Source organism: Chelonus insularis, unplaced genomic scaffold (genome assembly GCF_013357705.1).
Source record: "Chelonus insularis isolate UGA/USDA-ARS -01 unplaced genomic scaffold, ASM1335770v1 contig_310_pilon, whole genome shotgun sequence".
Lineage (NCBI taxonomy): Eukaryota > Metazoa > Arthropoda > Insecta > Hymenoptera > Braconidae > Chelonus > Chelonus insularis.
In genome coordinates, this window is record NW_023276483.1 from 82,783 (window position 1) to 107,558 (window position 24,776).

Genomic DNA, 24,776 nt, shown 5'->3' on the forward strand with positions numbered 1-24,776 from the left:
TCCATTCTGTATATTTTTTTAAACGAGTTTAACCGTGAAAAAAAACATTCTCCCCATTTTATTTAATTAGAACAATTTGATTAATTTAATGACGTTTCATGAGCATCTATGGATAATTGTTTTTAATTTAAAAAAATATTTAACCTGATCGACACATCCAGTTGAAATTAAAAGTACTATTAAATTAATGAATTTTTAGATTCTAATAAACTTGACTTTAAATATTCATTGAAATATTGGGTATTCAATTTCACTGGTATATAGATTATCGTCTTTTTCCTCTTTAATTAATACAGACCCTATCTCTTGACCTGATTCACTCTTGTTTGATCATGAACCCAAAATAATTTGCATACGTCTCGTTCGAGAATGCATACACTCAATATCAAAGGAGTCATATTACATACAAATATCATGGATTTAAAGGTAAAGCTTGCAATCAATAAGTTTCTAATAAGCTCTATTATTTTATATGTATATGCGAGTAATTCTATTATTATACTATGTAAATCAACCACAATCATCTTATATTAGTAGCAACTTTCTATTGAACTTTATTTGAAAAAAAAAAAACACTTTCTCTTTGGAAATCAATTTTCTATCTAATAAAGAGAAGTATTGTTTAAATGTGCCAATTGATATTCATTGGATGATTATTAATAAATGTTTGAATTATATATTTATTTATTGTAAATGAATTTAACATACATGATAAAAAGTATCAGTGATAAATCATGAGAAATAAATCCTCCAAGAATTACCTATTCAACTTCATATTCATTTAAATTATTGAAAATAATGAATCTGTCCAGTGCCAAACAGTTGGATGATATTTATGATCCTGAATATTCGTATTTTAAAATTCCATTAATTATGATTATTTTTGTCTACTACTTCATATACATAATATATTTAATATCAAGTTTAATTGTACTTTCAAATTGATGGATATAAAGGAAATTTATAAATATTCCTTTTCAAAAGGAAAACAGGAATAATAAATTGCAATCAAAATATTTGTTATTTTTAAAATTCACTTTATATTGCTATATAGAAAGCTAAACATGTTATTCTTAAAGGATACTCTATACATCTATCTGAAAGCACATTGAAAATATTCTATTCATATATTTTCATTGCTCTACTTCACGACCTATATTTATTCCTGATGTACCTTTAGATTGATCCAATAAGTATATCAATATGTAACACTTATATTTGAAATCCTCATTTTTTTTAAAAAAATAAATTATACTTTCACAAATTATTTATCGATGAGTTACACGACTCTAATTTCATTTTTTTTTTGTTAAAAAGAAATTACAGGTGTGATTAAAAATATTTGGATGCATTACCTATTATTTCTCCAGACGTTTATGTCAGAGAAAGTAGATTTTAACAAGACTTTCTCTATAGACGGCAATGTCTGATGAAAAAATGAAGGTCGAGATCAATTTTTACTGAATCTTAATTATACAAGAAGCAAGTGGTGGAATGAAAATTAATTTTTATTAATAATAAAAAAAAAAGATAGATATATAAAGTGCTTTATTAAAATTTTAACTATGCTTTTAGTTTTTTCCAACCCAAAATGTGTGGCCTTTCATTTAAAATTTTTCATTTACATATTTCTCCATCGAAAAATTGACATTGACGTTTTTTTTTCACTCTAAATTTTTTTGAATAATAAAAAAAAAAGTAATTACTGTCTTCCCGAGTATTTTATATTTTTAAATTTATTTTTTGATAAATTATCAAAGAATTTATCAAATTATCTATAGTGATTGAATTTTATTCTCTTAAATGTGTTCTCAACTATCATGGTGTAGAGGTGAAGAAGGAAGTATGCAATATATGACTAAAATTCATTCAAAACATTATATGTGCAAATATCAGAAATACGTGATGTGAATTTTGTCATATCGTAAATAATAGAAAATTCAATGAACGCAACATTAGTTTATATAATTATTATAGTATTTGTCTCTTGTATTATTATTACCAAAGTGCATTATTTTCATGATAACAAAAGATTGTTTATTATACAAAATATCATTATTGCACATTGAATCAATTAATCACTTCTTTCATTAATCTTACTGACAAAAAACATGACATCACTGATCAGAAAATGGTTTTTAAAACAAAACAATTCCCGTATATTTATTAAAAACTTTTGTTGGTATTCCATTTATTAGGTATTAATTAAATATTTATTGATAAGTTAACAATCTACTTCCTGTTTTATGCATCCAGAAATAATTAATTAATGTAAAACATACTAATTATAAATTCAGAGAGAAATAAATGATATAGAATTCATTATATTTTGTGTTTGTTATGATTTAAAATTAAAAATCAATTATACGTAACTTTAACAATAAAAGCTGATTAAATTTTATCTCTCTTCTCTCTTTTAGTTACACGAAAAAGGATGTCCAATTTAAGAATCACTTTTAGTTTATAACGAGAAAATAACTTTAAATTCTCCATAACATGCAACACACTTTTGTAATATTTAATTTTATTATTACAGGAATAATCTAATTGTTTACTCCAAAATATAGTTAAAGCAATTAAGTTTTTTTTTTTTAACATTTTTAATTCAATTTCAAACTGAATATTTAACTGGATAAATAACAATTATCTTTCTTCAAAAATAAACTTAAAAATAAAACAAAAAAATATAATCCTTTTATACGTGACTAAAAATGATGGAACAAAACCTATTGTGGTTTTATTATGAAAGTAAATAACCATGCCTAAATCTCAAAGCCGTTTTCGTGTACTCTAAATTGTGCTAACTAGGGCAATAAATAATGCCAAGAATTATTATTATTATTATTATTATTAAATAAAGTACCTTTTGTATGTAAGAAAAGAATGTTTCAATTTTTTTGACAAAAATTTTCAATGTCTTATTCATTTTGAAACATTTTCATTTAATTTTTTTATCTAATGTATATACTTTTACATTTACCAATATAGTTGTCTGTCTGTGCGGTGTAAACTTTTCATCGTAAACTTATATACAATTGAGTATAAACCAAGTTTCGTTGATGTACAGGCAAAGGGTCTTATTCTCACTCATTCTTTCTTCTTTTATTCTTTCTTTCTGTTTGGCAAAGTTTCGGGATAATGTCGTTGAAACACTGTGAACAAACGTGGGTATAGTAACAAAACTTTACTTTTACTAGATGCTCCCCAGATCCGTTCTCACTGGGTGGCCGGTTGACGTTCGCGTTTCGTTTCGCGTTAGACTTCCGAAAAGTGGCGTATGATAAATATATATTACTCTAGCGTTAGAGGAAAAATAAAAATAAATTGTTTTTCTATAATGCTGGATAATGGTAATCCTTCTTACATGAACTGAAAAACTTTTTCCAACACTTTTATTATATTTAAATAAATAAATGAATAAATATTTTATTCAAGTAATTGAATGAAATGTTTTTTCCTAAGTTTTTCGCTAGTTTAAGTGATTAGATGAGTAAACGTGGAAGTTATCGATTAAATCTACTCTATCATATCTCTAAAATTTAATGTTAGCTCAATGTAAAATCACTTTAGTCAAGTGAGTTGAACTTCAACTAAACTCTAATTAGATGATTCAATTCGAAATCAGATTATGATTTGAATAGTCACAAAAAGTACATTGATACTTAAGCTTTCAACAGTGGATTAAGTGATTAATTTTTTCTTTTCTTATTTATATCTCAAGGAGATAATAATCTCTTTGTATTTCAGTAATGACCAACTACATGCATGAGAATTAATATCAAATGTTCAATTATTTCAAAGGCTTTTAATTAATTACATTTCTAAATCAGCAGCACATTACAGTACTAAATGACGTTGATTATTTTTCAAGTATACATTCCCAATGTTAATATAATTTTGCATTAAATAATGCTTAGTTAAAAACACAGAAATTTTGTTTTTTTATAATGATTTTTTTTCTATAATGCATATGTTAAACTGTGCTCTCCTTTACATGTAGAGGTAACATTTGATATTCTTTCTTATTCAAAAACTGACACGTCATTATTTTTCTTATAGTACATTACAACAGTGGAATACATGAACTCAAAAGTATTTTAAAAAATAATCATAATTATATTATTTTTTATTAAAAGGATAATGTAATGAAAAAAAAAAAATAATCCACATATATAAATAAAAGAATAAAAAAGAGAAAATAGTAATCTGCAACAAAAAGAGAGAATAAGTAAAAGAAGGAGGAAAGAAAGAGGTCAAAAGCGGAAGTAAGGCTGAGACCTACATATTCCAAGAGGCCAATGAGACGGCGCAATGTGGCAAAAGCTATATAGTGTTCTCTTTTTCATCTTACTCTTCTTTGAATGTCAGAACGCGCGCGCACCTATCATTGGAACCCCACTGCTACCACGGTGGATGCCATAACGTCGTGCTTTGACCAACTCAGTTGGTTTCCTCAAACGCCAGTTGCTTGTTGGCTTTAGTCTTGATTGGTGCTATGAGTTTGTTTCCTTCCACGTACACGACAATGAATCGCTTTCAGAGCATCACACTAGTGACGTGTAGTATAATTCTTGTATTTATATCATCGTTAACAAGTCAATCAGTTGCTACTGATAATAAAAATCCTCATTTTAAAGTAGAAACACTTTTTATTCCTGAAATTTGCGAAGAAAAAACTAAAGTTGGGGACCATGTTACGATGCATTATACCGGCACGCTTGTTGATGGTACCAAATTCGACTCAAGGTCAGTGACTCTTGACTAATTATTTACCAACTATATCGATATATTTTACCGTTAGTTTATCGGTTTACTTTTACTTTGTATGCTCAACTTTGCCGGCTGTTTAAACTTTACCAGAAGGGAATGCGTTAAGTCAATTGTTTATTACAGAGGTGATTATTTTTACTCTGAACTTGTTACGAAGTAAAACATCTTTTAAACACATTTTATCATGAAAATATCATTTTTGTTATCGATTGAAGTAATTTTTAAAGTTTCTTTTACTTGATAGTTTAAAAAAAAAAAAATTGACATTTTAAATTGATGGAATTGATTGATGAGTTTTTTGATAATTAATAAAATTAATTGTGACAATTGATATTATTTTATTTAAATTAGAATTTTTGTTTCAAGATATTATAAACTATTATAAATACTTGAAATCTATAAAATGATATTTATAGAACAGTATGAAATAACAGTTCAGCTATTTGATCAATTGTAACTACTGGAGTCACTGTGCTGAGTGTAAATAATCTTAATTGAAAGAAAAATGAACAAACAAGTATCGTTAATTTATCTTAAAACTTTTTTTATTATCAATAATCAATATAAAGTGTACTAATCAATCATAAAGTACTTGAAAATTTTAGCAGACATACTTTTATAATATACTCTTCATTTTTTCAAGGAGTATAAATTTTACAATTTAATTATCATGATACTCATTTATCATAATTAAAGTTTATTACAAGTCCATTATAAAGTTTTTCATTTCTTTCAATCAGACATTATAAACAAATAATTTTTTCCAACAGTAAAAGGTATTTTATTAGCTCAAGAAATTTTTCTATTTTATTATCTTCATATACTTTTATAACCATCTAAAATGCTACTGTAATAAATCTACAGGATTATCGCTTATCTTGGTTTCGCGATTGAGTTAGGTAAAAGGATTATTCTCGTCATTTAGTTAGAAGATGAAAATTCTTTTATAAATTAGCTAATTATTATTATTATTTTTAATTTTTTGTTTTTTGCATCAAAAGTTTTCTCATTATTTTTATAATCTAATTATAAATAATGTATTTATTAATTAACACATAAATTTAAAAACTCATAAATTAATTTTTCATTTTCTCATTCATATATTATTGTGTAAAACTCAAATTTTAGATTTCAGTACTAATGTATTATACAGCAAAGAGTAAAAAGCTGATAATATTATCACTAAGTAAGTTAGAGGCTTAGAGAGAACCTCGTTAAGGTGGCCGTCGTTATCTCAGTCCAGGTACACGTCTCCGTTACACTATATACTTGTATAGCACCCGGAATAGTGGATGGCTTCCAAGCTTTGACGATACTAAAGCTGTGAGAAGCAGTGGGAAATCGTTCACGACACCAATCTCGTAACTCCTGTGAGTTTATTCCTCGTCAGAGAAAGCGCGTTAATTGAAATTTGAATCAGAGACAGCATCTGCCCAGATTAAGAAGTTGTGCGTTCAGCACTCTATCATCAGTATTATTTAATCGTATAATCTGATTGTTTTAAACTCATTTTTTTCCTATACAAAGTTACTTTATCAACTTTATTTATGCCCAACTAAAATTATTAATATTCTTCTTTCATTATTCTGAACGAAGTAAAAAAGTCACTGTCTCTCAACCGAAAGATGATTTTATTTAATTCATCAAGGAGTCTATTTAAATTGTTTCAAAGTCATTCACTAGATTAATTGATTTATTAAAAACATTTTTAAATGTGTCACGTTATTTAATTAATAATATAGAAAAGTAACAGAGCATTTTTCAAATAAGAACATAGCAATTTTCTTAATTTGTCCTTTAATTACAGTCAACATAACAGTAATTGTTAACTTGGATTTCTCCTTGCAATAAATGAGTTGATTTTTCTTCAGTTTCACATTCTTCATCTCTTCAATTACACACTTAGTACAACAATTTATTAACGAATTTGTTGAATGTTAATTAACACATTAAAAACACCAACTTTAATTGTTGAAGAAGTTGATAAGTATCAAGTCATCAGATATTAATTATCAACACCTTTCTTTGATTACCATCAAGGTTCACTCTCCAACCGCAATAGAAAATTACATGATTAAACAAAAATAAAACAGGTCATTAATTTACTTTATGAACTTGAATTGAAATATTTGAGTTAAAGTGACTTCGAGCATTAAGTCTTTCTTCTTAAGGCTGGAAATTACATGTAATCCTTATTTGAAAAAAAGCGTGAAGAGGTGTACACGTCTTGGTGATTATTGTTAAAGAGGAAAAGAACATGTACATATACATATATATATATATATACGATGACAGTAACTCGTTTCCTTTCTCGATTAGACTTAATTTGTGTGCAGTAACTACCATTGGGAAACGGAAACGGTAACGGCGTATATACCTTCTCCTTCCGCACACTTGACATGAGAAAGTGTGCATGCACAAATTTCACTTTTCACTTTTATTTACACAATATTTTCAAGTACACATAAATATATAATTGCATTGGCTACGACTTAGAGATCTCTTAAGCTACAAAAAAAAAAAATACAAAGAAAGAGTTGTATTATAAGCTTGTAATTATATAGACATATGTCTAGTGTCGTTTGGTTAATGGTCTGTCAAATTATTTATGAAATATTTGAATTAATATGTGAAAAAGGGACATGGTGAAGAGTAAAGCACGTTGTGTTCTATTGCTGAACGTTGAACGTGTCGCCCCTCGAGGCTGCAATGATATGAGTCTACGAACAGTTTCACGCGAGTTTGTTTCAGTCCCAAGAGCACTGTTGACAGAAATGGATCGATTATCCATCCACAGTATGATGGACTTTAGCCAGGTTTCATCTGTATCAAATTGAACAACGACGAGAGTTCGATTATACATACTTGCCAATCAATATCATACATGCATAGTCGTCACTACAACTCTTGGATTAGAATATAGTCAACGATGATGTCAGGTGGAAAATTTTAGTCACATCAATTCAACGATTATTGATAGAAAAAAATTCTAAATCAATATTTGTTGAATTTTTAAATATTTTTAAAAATATCTCTAGCTTGTCAGATTAAATTGAATTTAGTAAATAAATTATCAATCAGGTTTTTTTATTGAAAATTGAAGAATTAATTTCATTTTAGAAATTTATTATTGTAAAGAATCTAAGAGGAAGTAATAAAAACTGTTTGGATGGGAGTTTAAACTAAATGATAAAGAAATAAAATGAAAGCTTTTTTAATCATAACCAAATTTATCAGTAAGTCATGAATAACCTTTCTATCTTGGTAAAATTCCATTACAAAATCTCAACGAAATTCAGCTCTCAATAAAACAAAAAAAAGAAGTATTCCAGTGATGACATCACTGCTAGTACTCTCTCCATGTGTCAACAAGTTATATCTGAAACATGTGACACAATCTTTATTGGATACATTCTGATACATTGAAGATCACAAGATGCAAGAATATTTATCTCTTGTCAATTTTAATATCATATTCTATTTTCTTCTTGAATATGCCATATTTCATTTATTTTTCAGAGTTTTCTTCAGAATTTATTTATCCTCCTTATTTGAAATATTTCATCATAATAAACTTGATGATGAACTTCTCAAAAATAGCTTGGATTTAAGATACTTAATTTCCAGCTTCAAAATGGCATGAATTTAGTAAATGTCTTAGGAAATAGCTACCAAGAGAATGATATTTTAGTGAATCTACTTGGAAAAAAAAAATAGTAAAAAGTGTTAGGATGCACTTTAAATGATATACTTTAGAAAATCTGCTTAGTCTGATTGTTGTGTAGCATCAAGAAATGATAGCATCAAAGCAAAGCTTTTTTATGGTAATAATCACAATGTTTGAACTTGGAAATGATTAAAAAACTTTTATTGCTGAGCAAATAATAGAATCATACATTTTATCCGCATTCATAGATTTATTAGTAAAAATTTTTTTGCCACCTGGTTAAATGAAGAATGAACGGTATTCTTGTATTCTGATGACAGGAATGAAATATGAGAATTTAGCAAATTGGACTGATGTCTTTTTTTTTATAAACGGTAATCTCAAAAGCAGGATTTACTTTTCGAGTTCAACTCACTTCCTTGTTCACTCGCTTTTTTATACCTTCATATACTACTCACCTTCTGTTCTGAACTCTTTCACAGAATTGGAGTTGAGTGCTGAGTGAATTTTCGAGAATCGATGAGTTGCACAGGATTGCATTATCGGTCAACCTAAAAGCAATGATATCGTACAAGGGCTAACTCAGCTATATTTCCTGTAGACTATAGAAAGCAAATTTGCTTTTTACAATGAAACCAATTAATTTTTCTGTTTTGTTCATTTCTGCTGACATTCGTTAGGTCGAAAATAATTGATGATTTTAAATCAGTTTTAAAAGAGGAATAATTAAATGAGGATAAATCTGTAGAAATAAACTTACTTTACAAATTAACATACTTTTTTTGTCAGTTAGTTTGACTTTTTCATGCATGCTACCACTTTTAAACAAATTTTATCTGTTGCCCATAGTACTGGAGCATTTATTTTCTCAAGTCAGGACCACGACACTTGTGCACACTGTGCTACTGGTTTCTCCTCAACTTGGTAGAAATAATTAACAACCCTTGTAGAACAGCTGAGGGCACTCTGGTACACGAACTACTTGAATATCCTACTCGAAATTTAAGCTTGTACGCCTACCCACTTGAAATATTTAGATGTCTCCGTACATCACATTTACCTTCTGAACCTCGAATATTTTACTCCAAAAATTCCTTTCTCTATCCGTATTCACTCAATTTTAGGATTACTTTCAGAAATTTTACATCCTTTCTCTACCATGAATATATTTAATCATTTTTTTTTTCTTTTTCATTCCATCGATTTATTTACTGCCTCCAATTTCCTCCATGGCTCTGTGATATGTTTGTGGTACTATGATGGCAAAAATAATTTTCACGTATAAGTAGTTCATATTCTATAAAAAAATTTAGTCGTTAAGAATAACACAGTTGACTTACAGCACGGAAATTGCCGAACAAGTCACGTCGTCTTGTTATCATTCAGCTAGAGTATTCACGTGGTATCTACTGGTGAAGGCGTCTCATTGTGAAATTAATCGATGACAAAGACGCCTACTGAATCAACGAAATGTACAATTCTGTAATTTCTATAATTATTCCATTAGTCTCCAACACGATGCAAAAGAATGAAAAGTTGAAAATATTTCTTTTCTATGTCAATTAGTTAATTACGTTTCAACAAATTCTTTGAAGTTTTGCTTTCATTCATTTTTGAATTTATTGTAATGAATAAAAACCTTTTTCAGTAAAACTTTATCACCATTTTTTTTTGTTGTTGTGAAAAATGTATGATACTCGAAGAAATAAATCTTTCGAGCTATCTAGAGGCTTTTTTAGCAAGTATTTTATTATTAAACAATTTGATAAAATATTTATATGATATAATATTAAACTTTAATGATACAACATACGTTGTAGGGTGAATTCCGAGTGTAAATGCATATGTATACACTTATACATATGTATTTAGCAAGTTTAGTGGTGTGAGATCCTTAGGTTGGTGATCTTTCGAAATATTTGATCCCTTGAGGCAGTACTTCTGACGTTAGGAGAAGGATTTATAAAGTGGAAGAGAGGTATCTAGGGACAACAAGCATATATACATACATGTCATGCAGTACTTGCATCTTTGGGTTGAGTAGTTTAAGACCACTCTATTGAGGAAAGTACACGAGAGATAAACTTTCATAATATTTATAAAGTTAAAAATGACTTCTTCTTATCGAGATATTGCTTACTTGGATAAATATATTGAACTCTTATCTTCAAAATTAATTCTGAAAAAAAGAAAGTATGATAGATATTTCTTAAATTTTTTTTCACGATATTAATAATAAAAATTTATAGCTTTTTTTAAAGCTTTTCATGTCGTATTATCTTTTGTTAAATTCAGTAATTTTTAAACTTTGTTAAAAATAAAATCTTATAAAGCCATGGAGAGAAGAAAAAAAGTAATAAAGATTCAAAACTCTTGAGAAAATTTTTATTGAATACATGAACTTTTCTATCATTATACTCTAGAGTTACAAGTAATTTTAATTTCGAACAAAACTCAAACAGAATGATGAATGTTCCGTTATATTTAATTGAAATAAAATGCTAAGAATATTTGATGCTGGTCTAATAAAGAAAAATGTTTGAAATCTCAATGCTTGTAACTTATTCATTTACTTTTAACTCTTTTTCATTTTGGACCAAACTTTTAAAAAGATTTGTTATAAAACAGATTTTATTACTATCAAAGGGAGTTATTGGTGAAAAGAGCTTCTGCTCTACAAGACTGTACATCATTTGATTTAGAGACAAAGAGCTAAAGAAATAGAAAACAAAAATCATGATACTCAATTTTTAAAAAAATTCAATATCGAAGAGAAAAGTATTAAACTATAAATAGAATATTTCGTTTCTTGACGTAATTTAGGTACCTCAAGTACTTGAAATTCAATTCTTATCAAGATGCAATTCATATTTAAAATAAAAAGATGATGACAAATGAATATATATATATTATAAATCATATGATTTTAATCTCTTTAAATAGCAGTTAATTTAATATTTGATGCATGGCATGCAAGGAGATAGTTGCTGAGAAATCAATATCCAACAAGATATTTCAGAGGTATTTCACAATGAACCATAAATTTTATGCAAACGTGGCTGGAAGAATATGGTCAATAGATTCAAGCAGTTAAAGATAGCAGGAAACATCTTGATTTAATATTTCTTTCCAAAGAAAGTGTTGTAGAATTGTCATTTGTACAATAAAGTTTTGAATAGTTCTATTGAATTTACATTTCCACTTTCTGCAGCTTTTATATTTTACATTCTTGTTCATTTTATTTTAACTTTAACTCCTATTATACTACTCAAATACTGAATCACTTTAATTATTTATTTTACATTTTTTACTTGAAAAAAAGCTCGTAATAAAAAGCTTTTGAAAACATTCTTTAGATGGATTCCAATGAAATATGAAATAATATTTGAATGTTTTATTAAATGTATTCTTTGGTGAAAAAAATACTTAAATACTTCATACATTTTATTTTGCTGATTTTTTTTCTTTGTTACATGTACATTTCTACTTCCAATTCTTGATGCCAACACTGTTCTGACCCATTTTTCATGATACTATCATATTTCTTCTTTCATTCATTTTTCATTTGACTTTTTTCTTCCTACATCTTGTTTTCTGTCTATTTTGTATCGCGTCTTTTCACCTCTTTGACTTAAAGACGTGCATGAGTAATGAATATAGAAAATACACATTATCTTCTTCTCTTTGCTCCAAGAAGTGTTTAAAACTTAGTTCACTTACGCTTCGGGCTTTTTCATCGTGTTTTAAAGACTCGCTAATTTCGCAACTTAGAACTTGATATTCCCCTCGAACTCAAGTTGAGTAGCCGGAAAACTTTTCAGAAATCCATTAACACACCTCTAGATCTTCATTTCTCTTCGCTTTTAATCTCTATTATTTTACTTTATATTAGACATTTTTAGTATTGCTCTTAAATGAGATAATCTATAAATCGTGTTGTACTATTTCAAATTCAAACACTTTGAGCTCAATAGCTAGGATAATATGCTTTGGAGATATGGAAAATCTTAAAGTCAAATTACTGATTTACATACATTATATTTATAGGATAGAATGACCAAGTCATAGCACGAAATTTTCATTATTCTTAAGTTTAAGTCCAACTTTTGTTAAAGTTTTTCGTGAAAAAAATTTTTTTTAAAGTTTTTAAAATATTTTTAAAATCGATTTAGAATTTTCTTTAGACATTAAAAGAATATTTAAATTTCTCTCCAAAGTACTCAGAGTTAATCATTTTTTAATCAATTTTTTTAAAACTCAAATTTCCAATTATACTTTCACACTCTTTTTTACATAAAAGAAATTATTTTTTTTTTTATTAAGTGAAAATATCAATATTTGGTCAGACTTAAAAAATTTTGCAATTTATTTTCCAATAGAATATTTAAAAGCACTAGAAAAGCTGTTCAACTTGGTTCACCTCAATATTCATACTTCTACTTAGAAAAAAAAATTTAAAAGTATTCTCTGAAAGAAATAATCTTCTTTTAAAAGTAAATTAAAAGTGTATTAAAAAAAATGATAAATAATGTGAGAGCAATTAAAAAAAAAAACTAGTACTACGTTAATGAGTAATTATCGAAAAAAAGCTGGAGATAATACGGTGTTATTTTAGGATAATATAACACCTTGAAAGCCTTTAATTAGAATAATTATAAGCTTACATGGAGCAGTACAGTGGACGAGAGTATGTTGTGTAGTTGAGCAAGTGCAGAGGCTAGATAAGCAGAGAATATAAAGTGAGGAAGTGGTAGACACTCAGGCCGAGAAGAATAGATAATAGTGGGTATCTATAAATTAATTAGTAAGTCTCCAAGACTCGAAACTTAAACTGGATAGTGTGTTTGGTTTATGTCTAAACATATATATTAAAGTCATCTAAATGTTGTATTCATCTTGTATTCAAGATTTAGATGAATGAATTTTGAAGAGTTAAATGTGGGATGATAGCAAGAGAGAAAATGAATCTCCAGAGGTGGAAGAAGAAAGGCTTAAAGAAATTCAAAGATATACCCTCGGGATATACAGCATGGAAGCACCAACTCTGGTGTTCTATCTTACTTTTCTTTGTACTGCAGTTTACGTTTACGTAGCAAAAGTGTTGGAACAAAGTGATGGTAATGAGAAACGCCTTAAGACTAACTTTTATCCTTAAGAAAGATAAGGAAAACTGGTGATTAAACCATTCGGACCAACTTATCTGACAATTTTTGTAATCTTTTTCATTATAAGAATTATTATTGCTAGCTTCTCATATATTTTTAAACTTTTACAACTTATTTTTCATCCATTACTTTTAGTTTCATTTTATCTGTATTTTCTATAAAAATTATTTTACGACTGTTACGACTTTTTTAAGAGCTGCTTTTTAGTTTTATTTATCACGATAACAAGGAAATAATGACGAAATTTTCAAGTACAGGCTATTTCAATGACTTATTAGGAGTTGAGATGAGCATAAATATGAGTTTTGCAGGTAAATGAACTGAACTAATGAACACTTGAATGAAAAGCACACAATGTTTTGGATAGTCTCTTGAGTACATGGTATCCATTATTTGCAGTAGTAATAATAATAACTATCTGAACGTTGAAAAAAAAAAAAGAAAAAAAACTACTAAAAAATATTTTTAAATTTAAATACATTAAATACAAATCTTCTTTTTTTGTTGAAAATATTTACTTTATGTAAATAGACAAATTAAAGTTAGCTAATTAAAAATTTGTACATTCAGAGATTATCATTGTTAAATTTTAAGCATCACATTTATGCACAGTGATTATACTTTAATAGAATGCAAACATCGTTAAAATAGTCATAATTTTTGCTATTCATTATTATCAGACCAAAATAGCTATTGCTCCAAATGAAATTTAAACTTTTAAAATGCTAAAACTGATAGTAAACGTAAGTTATTTAATCGAATATTTTACTTGATAATAGTTGAAGTAATAAAAAAGTGATATACTATATAATCGCAGAAATATTTTTATTATCATGTAAATATTCTTTAGGTTTGTTTTATATATATATATTTCATATAAATAGTTGTTGAAAATTTCTCATCTGTTCAGACGACTATTTATTATTCATATTACTCGGCAATTTTTTTTCTCGATTCCCTTGACTACTGGAAGATAGCCATGGTATCATAGAGTAGATCATACATATAAGCTCAACATCGAGAGATTTATGTGTTGTACTACAGTGCTGGTATGCAGCTACCGTTCCACCTGCAGTGTTCAAGTATGCAAATACCTAGTACTAGGTCTCCATGGATTTTTATTGTTCTTTTTTTTTTATTTTTTATTTTTATCCGTCTCTTATATATTATTAACTTGTTAGAAAAATGAAATATTGAAACCCATTGTTGATTTTTAAACAATAAACCAAATGATTCAAACTGGAATTGAACTTAAAAATTTTTTCTGGCTTCAATTAATTGAAAGCTTAACAATAACAAGACTCAATGCATTCATATATTCTTCTATAAGTCGATGTAATTGCCTTATTGAAGTTTATTATTTATTGAAAATTTTTTTTTCAAAAGATACTTTTTTGGAGGATAATTAATTTTTAATGGTTTTATTATATTTAAATTGAATAAAGAAATTAAATAATAATTTTTAATCTTGATTGTGTTGCAGTTTTGACAGAGAACAGCCATTTACATTCCAATTGGGTGCAGGCCAAGTAATCAAGGGTTGGGAACAAGGACTTACGAATATGTGTGTAGGTGAGAGGAGAAAGCTAACGATTCCACCCGAACTTGGATATGGTGATCGTGGAGCTGGTAACGTGATCCCTGGAGGTAAATAATACATTATCATCTTCAAATAAATAAATACAATATCCAGCTAATATTAATACCCATTTAAAATACAAAACAAAATAGATCTTCAGTTAACATTAGACAGATGGATAATTCAATAAACAAACATCAGAATTAATTTCATTATAGATACAATTTATTTTTTTAATTAAATTCAGGAATATTTATTTATGTAATACAATTAAATAAATCAAGGTTTTGGAGGGTTCTTAATAAAACATATTCTGTAATTACGAACGATAGTAGAAACGTGCGTCAAGCTCGAAAATGTCGCATACGTGTGTAAGATGATTATCAATTTTACTCGTTCAAACAGCGAATAATTTAGTACCATATTTCATTAGCATCTATTTAATCGCACTAGGACCATCTATAATTAATGTGTTGTCTGGTTCGTTAACCCTCACATTGGATCACTCACTCGTATCGAGTATGTTTCAGTACATTCAGGATAGGTGAATACAAATCTATTATTCCTTGACTGACAGTTAAATTAATAATAATGTTTAGTTATATTATAAACTTATATAAATGACAATCCATATTTCATGAATATTTATAAAAGTACTATTTCAATAGCACTCTATAATTTATCCAACAAATAGATCTTGTCATCTTGACTATTTTTCATTTTAAAACATCACCACTTCTGTTTCAGGTGCAACTCTTCTGTTCGAAGTTGAATTAATTAATATTAGTGACTCGAAGAGTACTGCTAATGTCTTTAAGGAAATTGACACTGATCAAGATAATCAATTGTCCCGTGAGGAGGTGAGCATAATGGCAAGATCATTTTTTGTTTATTTTTTTTGGTGATGGCTGGGATTTAGACTTAAGTTTTGTTTTATTTAAATGAACAGATGTAGGAATAAATTATGAATATAATTCATTAGATAAATAATTAATTTTTAATTTAAAAATGTCTTTAGGTTAGTGACTATTTGAAGAAACAAATGAACAAAGGTGGTGAGAACAATGAAGACATTCAAAAGATGCTTTCGGAAAACGATAAATTGGTTGAAGAAATCTTCCAACACGAAGATAAAGATAAGAATGGTTTCATTTCCCATGAAGAATTTACTGGACCAAAGCATGACGAGCTGTAAAAGGTCTAGACAACTTCCGTAATGTCGACGAGGTCATAAGTATTCATCACTTGTTGTAGTATGCTGAGATGGTATCCGGAAGAGAAAGTTACTTTCTAATGAGAGTTCAAGGAAGAGAAGTCTGCCAAACATTTACGCACACATTTTTACGACATTTACATATATACAAAACCCAGACAACTTCTTCTCTGCTGCTGTAAACGAAACAATTTAATGACAATCCTTGGACTATAGAAAGTACGGAATTACACTTGTGCTAGTGTTTTTATAGATACTTAAAAAATATCATTTGTGGAATTAATTTTTTTCTTGTGACTCTTAAAGACTTTCGAAATTTAAAACACAAAAAATGTACAATGTTGAATTAATTTTTAAGATATCAACTTTCAATCGTGAATAATTATTATATATATATCGAATATAAAATTTTTACAGTTGTTATGGAATTATTGTTTTAAGAATAATTGATTTTTTTATAAGAATATTCGCCAGTAAACTCTACTTCATTCTGATAACAGTCTGATAATTGAATGCTTCTTTTTGATTTTACAATTTTTTTTTTTTTTTACTCAAATCTAATAATAAATGTAATGATAATGATAACATTTAAGGAAAAATTGTGATTGTGAGATGAATGTAAGTAAATTTGAGAATCGAATGTTAACTTGACACTGATTATTATTATAACTAATATGATTTTTTATCACATGAAATTGTATGTTGTTAAAGCTACGTGAAGAATAATAATGATAATAATAGAAATAATAATAAATCTTCAGTTTTGCGTAATTTTGTTAATAAAAAATTGTTGTTTAATTTATTACACTCTTTTATAATTGTAGATAGGATAATTAAATTTATTGAAAAACCTACTACTATCTTTTTCATACTTCAATTTATTGTATTGATTTTTACAATTTTTTTTTTTTTATTTCTCTACAATGTCAATTTGCATGAAGTGTTAATTTATCTTCCATTTTTAATAATGATTTTAACTCTTCAATCAAAAATATTCCACTCATACTCCTGTACATTTTTTTTATCAGTCATCACAGTCACTTCGATTTAAAGCAAACAAAAAATACACTATTTTTATTAATTTATTTTAAAAAAATGGAGTAATTTTTTGAAATAATTATCCTCACAAAATATGATGTCTTTAAAAATGAATAGTATTATTATAATCAGTTGAAATTAAAGAAAACAAAATTACTGAGTTTTAATCAATAATTACAATTACTAAAATTGAATTTTACATTAATTCAAACATTATCATATCGCTATTTTTCACAGACATTTTCTACACATTCAAAAAAATTGTAAATAATAATAGTAATAATAATAATAATAATAATGGTGAGATTAATATTTATAATAATAATAATAATAATTCTTCAGAAATGATAGAATTCATGGTGACAGATATTCTCTTCTTTTTCTTTTGTTGATACAGCGATGACAAACTTAGTCAATGTCATCGAAAATACAATAGCAAAATATATCACAGCTTTTAATAATTTAAGTCAGTAGCCCTTGATGTATGCAGCAATGTGTTTCTTTTCCTCTTCTGATAGTCCATTTTTCAATGTTCTACGTACTAAAAAATAAAAAAAAAATAGAGTGAAAAATAAATTTAGGCGGTTTATTTTTATTTTTTGGTGAATAAATTTTTTTAAAAGCTTTTTATTCATTTATAAACGACTAAAATTTTCATGCATTTTTTGCCTAACACCAATATAACAGCATGCAGACACTTGAAAATCTACACAAATAAAATATTATTCCAAGTTACTACGTAATAAAATGTTCAAACTGTCATGAGATATTTTGTTTTTATTTTTAAATTCAAAAATTCACACGTAAAAAAATGCAATTTTTTATTAGATGAAATAAAACAATCAGTCACATGGCATTTGTAAATTTTAAAAGTTTGTTTAGTAAAAACAGCAAATCTACGCTCGTATAAAAAAATTCGTTTCTCAAAGTTCCCTTTGTGGGGTTATGGGGAAAGTTTGGGGAACAAAAGTTTTTGTTTTTTTTTTTGAAAGTTTTTATATTTAATGAAATTAATGATGTATTGGCGAAAAATTGTAAGATATAAAAATGAGCATAACTTCTATGCTAATAATGCTATAGGGTTGGTTGAGGGCTCAAATGAAAGATTTCGACGAGAGAAAAAAATTGGATGTAGGGAAAATCATATTTGGCGGATAATTCATGCAAAAATTAATGCAAATTCCCATTTTACCCCATTTTAGGGGTGAAAAAATTGTTTTTTATATGTTTGACCTGATTCCGCATTTCTATGCATTGAGACGAAGAGAATGAGTCCTCGATCATCAAAATCGGACAACTTTGATTTTTCGACCCCAAAAAATGGCAAGTAGTAGAGGTCCAAAGTCAACGCAAGAGTAAAAAATCATCGACTCTTTGACTTTAGATCTTAATAACTCTTATACAAGTCATCCAATGATGATTTTTAAGGAGGATTTAGAAACTTCAGAATCTTAGCTAACGATACATATCCATAAAAAATGTGTTAAAAATTTATTTCACCCTTAAAATTGCCAAAATAGTTGGCAAACTCCCAAAAAAATGTGATTTTTTTTTATATTTTATCGATTTTAAGGGTGAAGAAAATTTTTTCTAATAAATCCATGGATATCGTCAGATAGCTCAGATTCTTAAGTTTCTAAAACGCCCCTAAAAACAGTTATTGGACCATCCATTCACGAGTTATAGGGGTTTAAAGTCAAGGGGATGATGATTAGTAATTTGTATCCAGTTTTACCCCTGTTTGGGGGTGTTAAAGTGAATCATTCTGGGCGGTGCCCCGATTCCGCATTTCTAGGCATTAAGACGAAGAGAATGAGTGGTCAAACTTGAAAATCGGAATACTTTTATTTTTTGGCCAAAAAAAATGGAAAGGGGTACCACTTGCCATTTTTTGGGGTCGTAAAATCAAAGTTGTCCGATTTTGATGATCGAGGACTCATTCTCTTCGTCTCAATGCATAGAAATGCGGAATCAGGTCAAACATATAAAAAACAATTTTTTCACCCCTAAAATGGGGTAAAATGGGAATTTGCATTAATTTTTGCATGAATTATCCGCCAAATATGATTTTCACTACATCCAATTTTTTCCTCTCGTCGAAATCTTTCATTTGAGCCCTCAACCAACCCTATAGCATTATTAGCATAGAAGTTATGCTCATTTTTATATCTTACAATTTTTCGCCAATACATCATTAATTTCATTAAATATAAAAATTTTCAAAAAAAAAACAAAAACTTTTGTTCCCCAAACTTTCCCCATAACCCCACAAAGGGAACTTTGAGAAACGAAATCTTCTCATACAGGCAGTTAATTAACTAAATGACATAGTTCAGCTTTCCTGGTTAATATTATTCTTTTTGTATGTTGACATAAAATTAGGCCAACAATACCCCATCCGCAGTTTATAACAGCGGTGGAGAAGCCAGCTAGTTCAATAATACGCTTGACCATTCTCCCAAATCGTACATGTTAATCGGATTGACGTGGTGACAATGACCGATGCAATTGTAGTACATACTATATGTGGAATATATATTCATAGTAGAATAGTAGAATGCAGGAAACTAGACAATGTAATCGATAAGTTATTCGTTGTACATCTTTAGTTGCGGGTGATGGCGGCAATATAAATTATTGGTACTGGTACAGTAACAATGCGTGTAAGCGTTGACAAAATCGATGTCGCGTAAGAGAATACATTTTATTATATAATAATAGCATCATAAATCCCCGGTGTTATTATTATTTTTTGGTGATATTATTATCAGAAAATGATTTATTATAATTAAAAGATATAATTGAATATGAAAATAATTTAAACTTTTGAAAAGTATCTTTTGTATTTGAAACAAATATCTTTACTTTATTTTATTTTAAATCTTAATGAAAATGAAAAAATGTAAGGTTTGTAAAAATATAGTGATGAGATATAATCGCATGCTTCAGGCAAAAAAATTAAAATACACAAAAACACAATAGTCAGCAGACAGAAATAATGATAAACCAGCGAACCTTTTAAATTAAAAGATGTATGTATGAATATATCGCGTGTTTCTTCAGGGTCGGTACCCTTGTGGTGTTGTATTATTTTCGCGGGTACGAGATCTCTTTACTGGTTGATATAAAAGAAAAAATAATAAGATATCAAAACTAAAGATTAACATATACAAATATAATATTAATATAAAAGATTAGAACCATCACCACACCCTTTTTACCATAACCGTTGCTATTAATATAATTATTTTATCCTACAATTAATTCCATTCTTAAATTATTTTCCCAATATTTCCACACTCTTCTTTATTTTTGGTTTAAATCAAAGTTCAATCAGTTTTGTGTTGAGAGAAATGCCTCGCGCAACCGACGGCCAAAACGATTTTACTAATAGGGCTTCTGGTTTTGACAGTTTAGAAATTTTTCCACCGAATTAATTTACCACGAAACAATTACATTTATAATCAAAATTGGTCTAATAATATCCAACCTTATTTCATAATGATATTTTCAACAACAAAAAAAAAACAAAATACAATAAGTCTTTCAGGACTGAGTAAACTCTAGGTATAATACCTATGTGCTAATTAATTACAGGCTATTAATATTCTTGAATATAACTGGAAATTTGCTTTTAAAATAGTTTTAGGTATGCACCTTATAGAAATGGATTTATGTTATGAAATACGTGAGTAAAGTCCCAATTCTGAATAGCCTATTAAAATTTAATTTTCAATTACGGCTTATGAGCCACACCGTAATTGACCATTATCACGATCGTTCAAGTTTTATATCTATTGAAGGAACTTAGACTGCTTTCAGTTCAGTATTATATTAAATGGTACAGTTTTCAACAATTACTAGTGATTTGATATTCTCACGTGATAGAATACAATAGATTCAAAAGTTAATACCAATCATGACTTATTTTTATTTAGGTTGAAGTTATTTAGCAAAAGTTATTTCCGGATCATCTTGTTTGTAGTTAACTTGTCAAAAAGCTTGATACAGGTAAGTCGAAATACCAAACTTCAAGACATACTCGTCAGGGCAATGTAGAGTTGGAGGAAATCAATTTTCGTAAGCGATCTAGCTGAACGAAACATCTAGATTCGTGCTTGCTTCGTGTATCTCATGGCCTGAACGAACCAACGTACTCGCGTGGTAGGGCGTAAATCGTGTAAATCGTTGTACCTAAATTGCTCTTATCGATTTTCAAGCGAACGACGATTCAACGAGTCCATTCGCATCGTCCAACTATATGTAAATCGTAAATTTCCAAATCACACATTCACTTTGGTACTTGGACAAATACCGTACACGATTAAGTTATCTTTAATCAATTTCTACATTATAATACGACATTGTAAAAGGAAAGTTTTTAAAGATAATATTACTTTTAAAATTTATATATACATATTTAGAATATATGGTGGTGCAAATATTGTGCAATCAGTAGATATTATTTAAACAACGGTTGTATCTTCTACCGCAATTTGCTTCTTTTGCTAAAAATCATGTTGATAAATGTTCGATAAATTTAAGTAACAGCGGTAGAGATACGTGCAGGGTGCAGAGATCGCACTTACAAGACTTACGATCGGCGTTTCTTGTTCGTTTTCGTTCTCTTGGAGTAGTCCGTGTCGATGGACACTTGGTGGCTGTTTTTACAAGAGATTCAAGTAATTCATCCTCTCCATCTGTGACATTCCCATTCGTTGTTTCATCTCTAATAATTGGTCCTAACATAGATCGCCCTTGAAAATAAAATTCAATTACAATAGGAATATTATATCAATTTATTCATCAGATATTCTTTCATTAAAACTTGAAAAAAAAAAACAATTGTCTGAAATTATTCATGATAAGTAAGTGAATAAGTAGATTCAAATGTTATTAAACTCTATGTAGACAATTTTAGAATAATTTTCTTTAAAAAGAATATTTTCTCGAAAAAAATTATTCACCATCTTTTCGTTGTCGTCTCCAAGGCAATGTACCATGTATACTTTCAACGTCAGAAATATCACTACCCAACAGTTGTCTTAGTTCTGCATCTGCACGATCCTCTTTCGTCCGGAATTTACCGACCTAGACAGACAGACAAGTCAGAGGAAAAAAAAAATATTTAGTTTTCTGAATGTAGAGTGAAATGAGCTGTCGAGTGTACAGAAGAAGAGAAGTTGTTACTAAAGAATGAGGGTTTGATATGTAGACGAAGACTATATATAATATCCAGACGAATTGACTTACCTCTGTTATCATTTTTCCTCTTGTTTTATTTCTTTCTCGATGATTTGCTTTTTTCTCTAGTTGTTGAATAACACGCTCACGCGTTGTTCTGTATTCCAGTGAAAATTCCGATATAATTCTACAGAACTCATTCGGTTTTGTATCTTGTACACGATGTAACGGTATACCAAGCCAAAGAATGAATTTATGAAATCTGTTGATAATCCTACGATGAACAATGGTGAGAACAATAATTCGCTCAGCACAATCAGCTAAAAAGTCTGACATTCTGAAACAAAAATTTAAAATAATTGAAATATTTTTTATCAATAATGCTACAAATGTTCTATGGAAAATGAATAAATAACAATAGATTCTGATAATTTTTGAATGAAGAGAAGAAAAACTTGAAAAAAAATAAAGATAAAAAGTGGAGTTAAGAGAGTTTTTAGTAATTAATGGCTAGTCACTTGGGTTTTTGCCAAGTTGCTTGAGAGGAAAAGCTCACAAATTTATCGAATCCGCTCACACAAGGGACAATTCATATCCTTGACAATTTACAGGCTCTTTGGCACATATAAAAAAAAACTTTTAAGATTATTTTCTAATATGTGACTAACAGTAATAAGTCGTTAAACATCAAATAAATTATTTTAAATTTATGTTTAATTGCTATGTAATTTGTTTGTCTGTACATTTACTTACTTTACTTTCATCATAGTTGAGCCATCATGTTTTGCTATAAGCTTCAGATGATCCCAAGAAGCTTTGCATTCGCTCTCAAGTTTACTGATGTTTGATGCTAATTCGTCGAAATCAATTTTTGAAGCACGAGTTACTGCTCCAATCTAAAAAAAAAAGAGCAAAGTATTTTAAATTAATCATAAATATTTTTTAAAATTAAATTATTCTGTGAATAGACTTGTTTGAAGGTGAAAAATGAGAAATAAATTTTTACCTTAGATACAATTTTGAAGATGGAGTACTCACTTCAGAGTAGAGATCCGTTGAATCAGGAAACTTCTCCATCACCATGTGACAAAGGTGGTGGAGTAAAGAGTGCTTGTGCACAGTGTCCTTAACTTCAGGTACTTTAGTGAGATATTCCAGTTGAAAGCCTTTCACCTTTAAAAAAAAAACAAAAAATAGAGTTACGTTGGTAAGATGATCCAAAGCTGATGATCTACAGTTTTAGCAGAGTATAGACTTCAAGAACCGTTATAGATTGAATGGATATCATTTGACTCGGATACAATAGCTCACCTCATTTCCGTTGAGGAATATTCCAACTGATAAAAGTGTGCTCAGAATACCGCGAAAGGTTTTATTCACTCTTAAGGTTTCCATACCCTGCTTAAGATCCATTAGAGGGTCTGCAATTTCCTGCCCATACAAAAATTATTGAAGATTATTTTTTTTCATTTTCAATTTCATCTATTTTTCCAACTTCATACACTTGACTATCAAAACTAGTCTATTCAATTTTATATATTTTACATATATACATTTCTCAACTGATTTTACTACCACTCATTCGACTGCTTACCTTCTCTGAGTTCTCAAAATCAAGTTTGAAAGCCCAGAGTTTCAATCTTGCTGGCAACTCCGATATTGAAGCTAAAGTAAGAAGAAACTGTTCGGCTGAACCAAGAGGAAGATCTGGATTGGCGGCCTGCGCTTCTTGAATTCTCGATCTCTCCTCTTCCGTTGGTAACATCGTTAGAAGTTTCTAACGTAATTAGAATAATATTCAGAATGAAATCATTTAATAACTTCGAGTATTTTCAAGTTAAACTATTCTTATGAAAGGAAAAAAATAGACTAATAAATACCTCAATACCCTCACGATTCATAATTGTTGCATCCATCTTAAGTATAGCTGTTTTTATAGATCTTGGAGGTGGAAGTTTTGTCATACCAATATTAATTGCATTTGATCTTTTGTGATCAAGTACAATTATCTCTTTATTTTTGTTCATCTCTTGTTGTTTCTGTAGTAAAAGAATCCAAATAAAATAAGTACTTGTTTTTAATGCTTTATTATTAAAAGCTTTATGTTTTATGTAAAAATCATCTTACTTTCTCATGATAATAATAAAAATATGTTCAGCA

At 28.3% G+C, this 24,776-nt stretch overlaps 2 protein-coding genes across 7 annotated transcripts in view; one reads left to right on the forward strand and one right to left on the reverse strand.

Annotated features, from left to right (window-relative positions):
* The window catches only part of Fkbp14 (peptidyl-prolyl cis-trans isomerase Fkb14), a 35,441-nt gene extending 18,828 nt beyond the window's left edge, over nt 1–16,613 (forward strand). The window contains exons 1-4 of one of the 3 annotated variants that reach the window (XM_035080715.1): nt 4,423–4,746; nt 15,086–15,249; nt 15,929–16,053; nt 16,200–16,613. In XM_035080715.1, coding sequence (XP_034936606.1) covers nt 4,496–4,746; nt 15,086–15,249; nt 15,929–16,053; nt 16,200–16,376 — 717 coding nt within the window. In that variant the 5' untranslated portion in view covers nt 4,423–4,495 and the 3' untranslated portion in view covers nt 16,377–16,613. Of the gene's footprint in view, nt 1–4,422; nt 4,747–15,085; nt 15,250–15,928; nt 16,054–16,199 lie in introns of those variants that run through there. The other 2 variants (XM_035080716.1, XM_035080717.1) reach the window with 2 other exon arrangements.
* Nucleotides 16,614–17,254: 641 nt separating this feature from the next.
* Fhos (Formin homology 2 domain containing) overlaps nt 17,255–24,776 on the reverse strand; it is a 48,099-nt gene continuing 40,577 nt past the window's right edge. For 2 of the 4 annotated variants that reach the window (XM_035080701.1, XM_035080700.1), the window contains exons 9-17: nt 24,497–24,657; nt 24,211–24,393; nt 23,928–24,047; nt 23,655–23,789; nt 23,370–23,512; nt 22,686–22,953; nt 22,400–22,523; nt 22,022–22,189; nt 17,255–17,973 (exon numbers count right to left, since the gene is read on the reverse strand). In XM_035080701.1, the coding sequence (XP_034936592.1) occupies nt 17,900–17,973; nt 22,022–22,189; nt 22,400–22,523; nt 22,686–22,953; nt 23,370–23,512; nt 23,655–23,789; nt 23,928–24,047; nt 24,211–24,393; nt 24,497–24,657 (1,376 nt within the window). In that variant the 3' untranslated portion in view covers nt 17,255–17,899. Of the gene's footprint in view, nt 17,974–20,447; nt 20,548–22,021; nt 22,190–22,399; nt 22,524–22,685; nt 22,954–23,369; nt 23,513–23,654; nt 23,790–23,927; nt 24,048–24,210; nt 24,394–24,496; nt 24,658–24,776 lie in introns of all 4 variants that reach the window. The other 2 variants (XM_035080703.1, XM_035080702.1) reach the window with 2 other exon arrangements.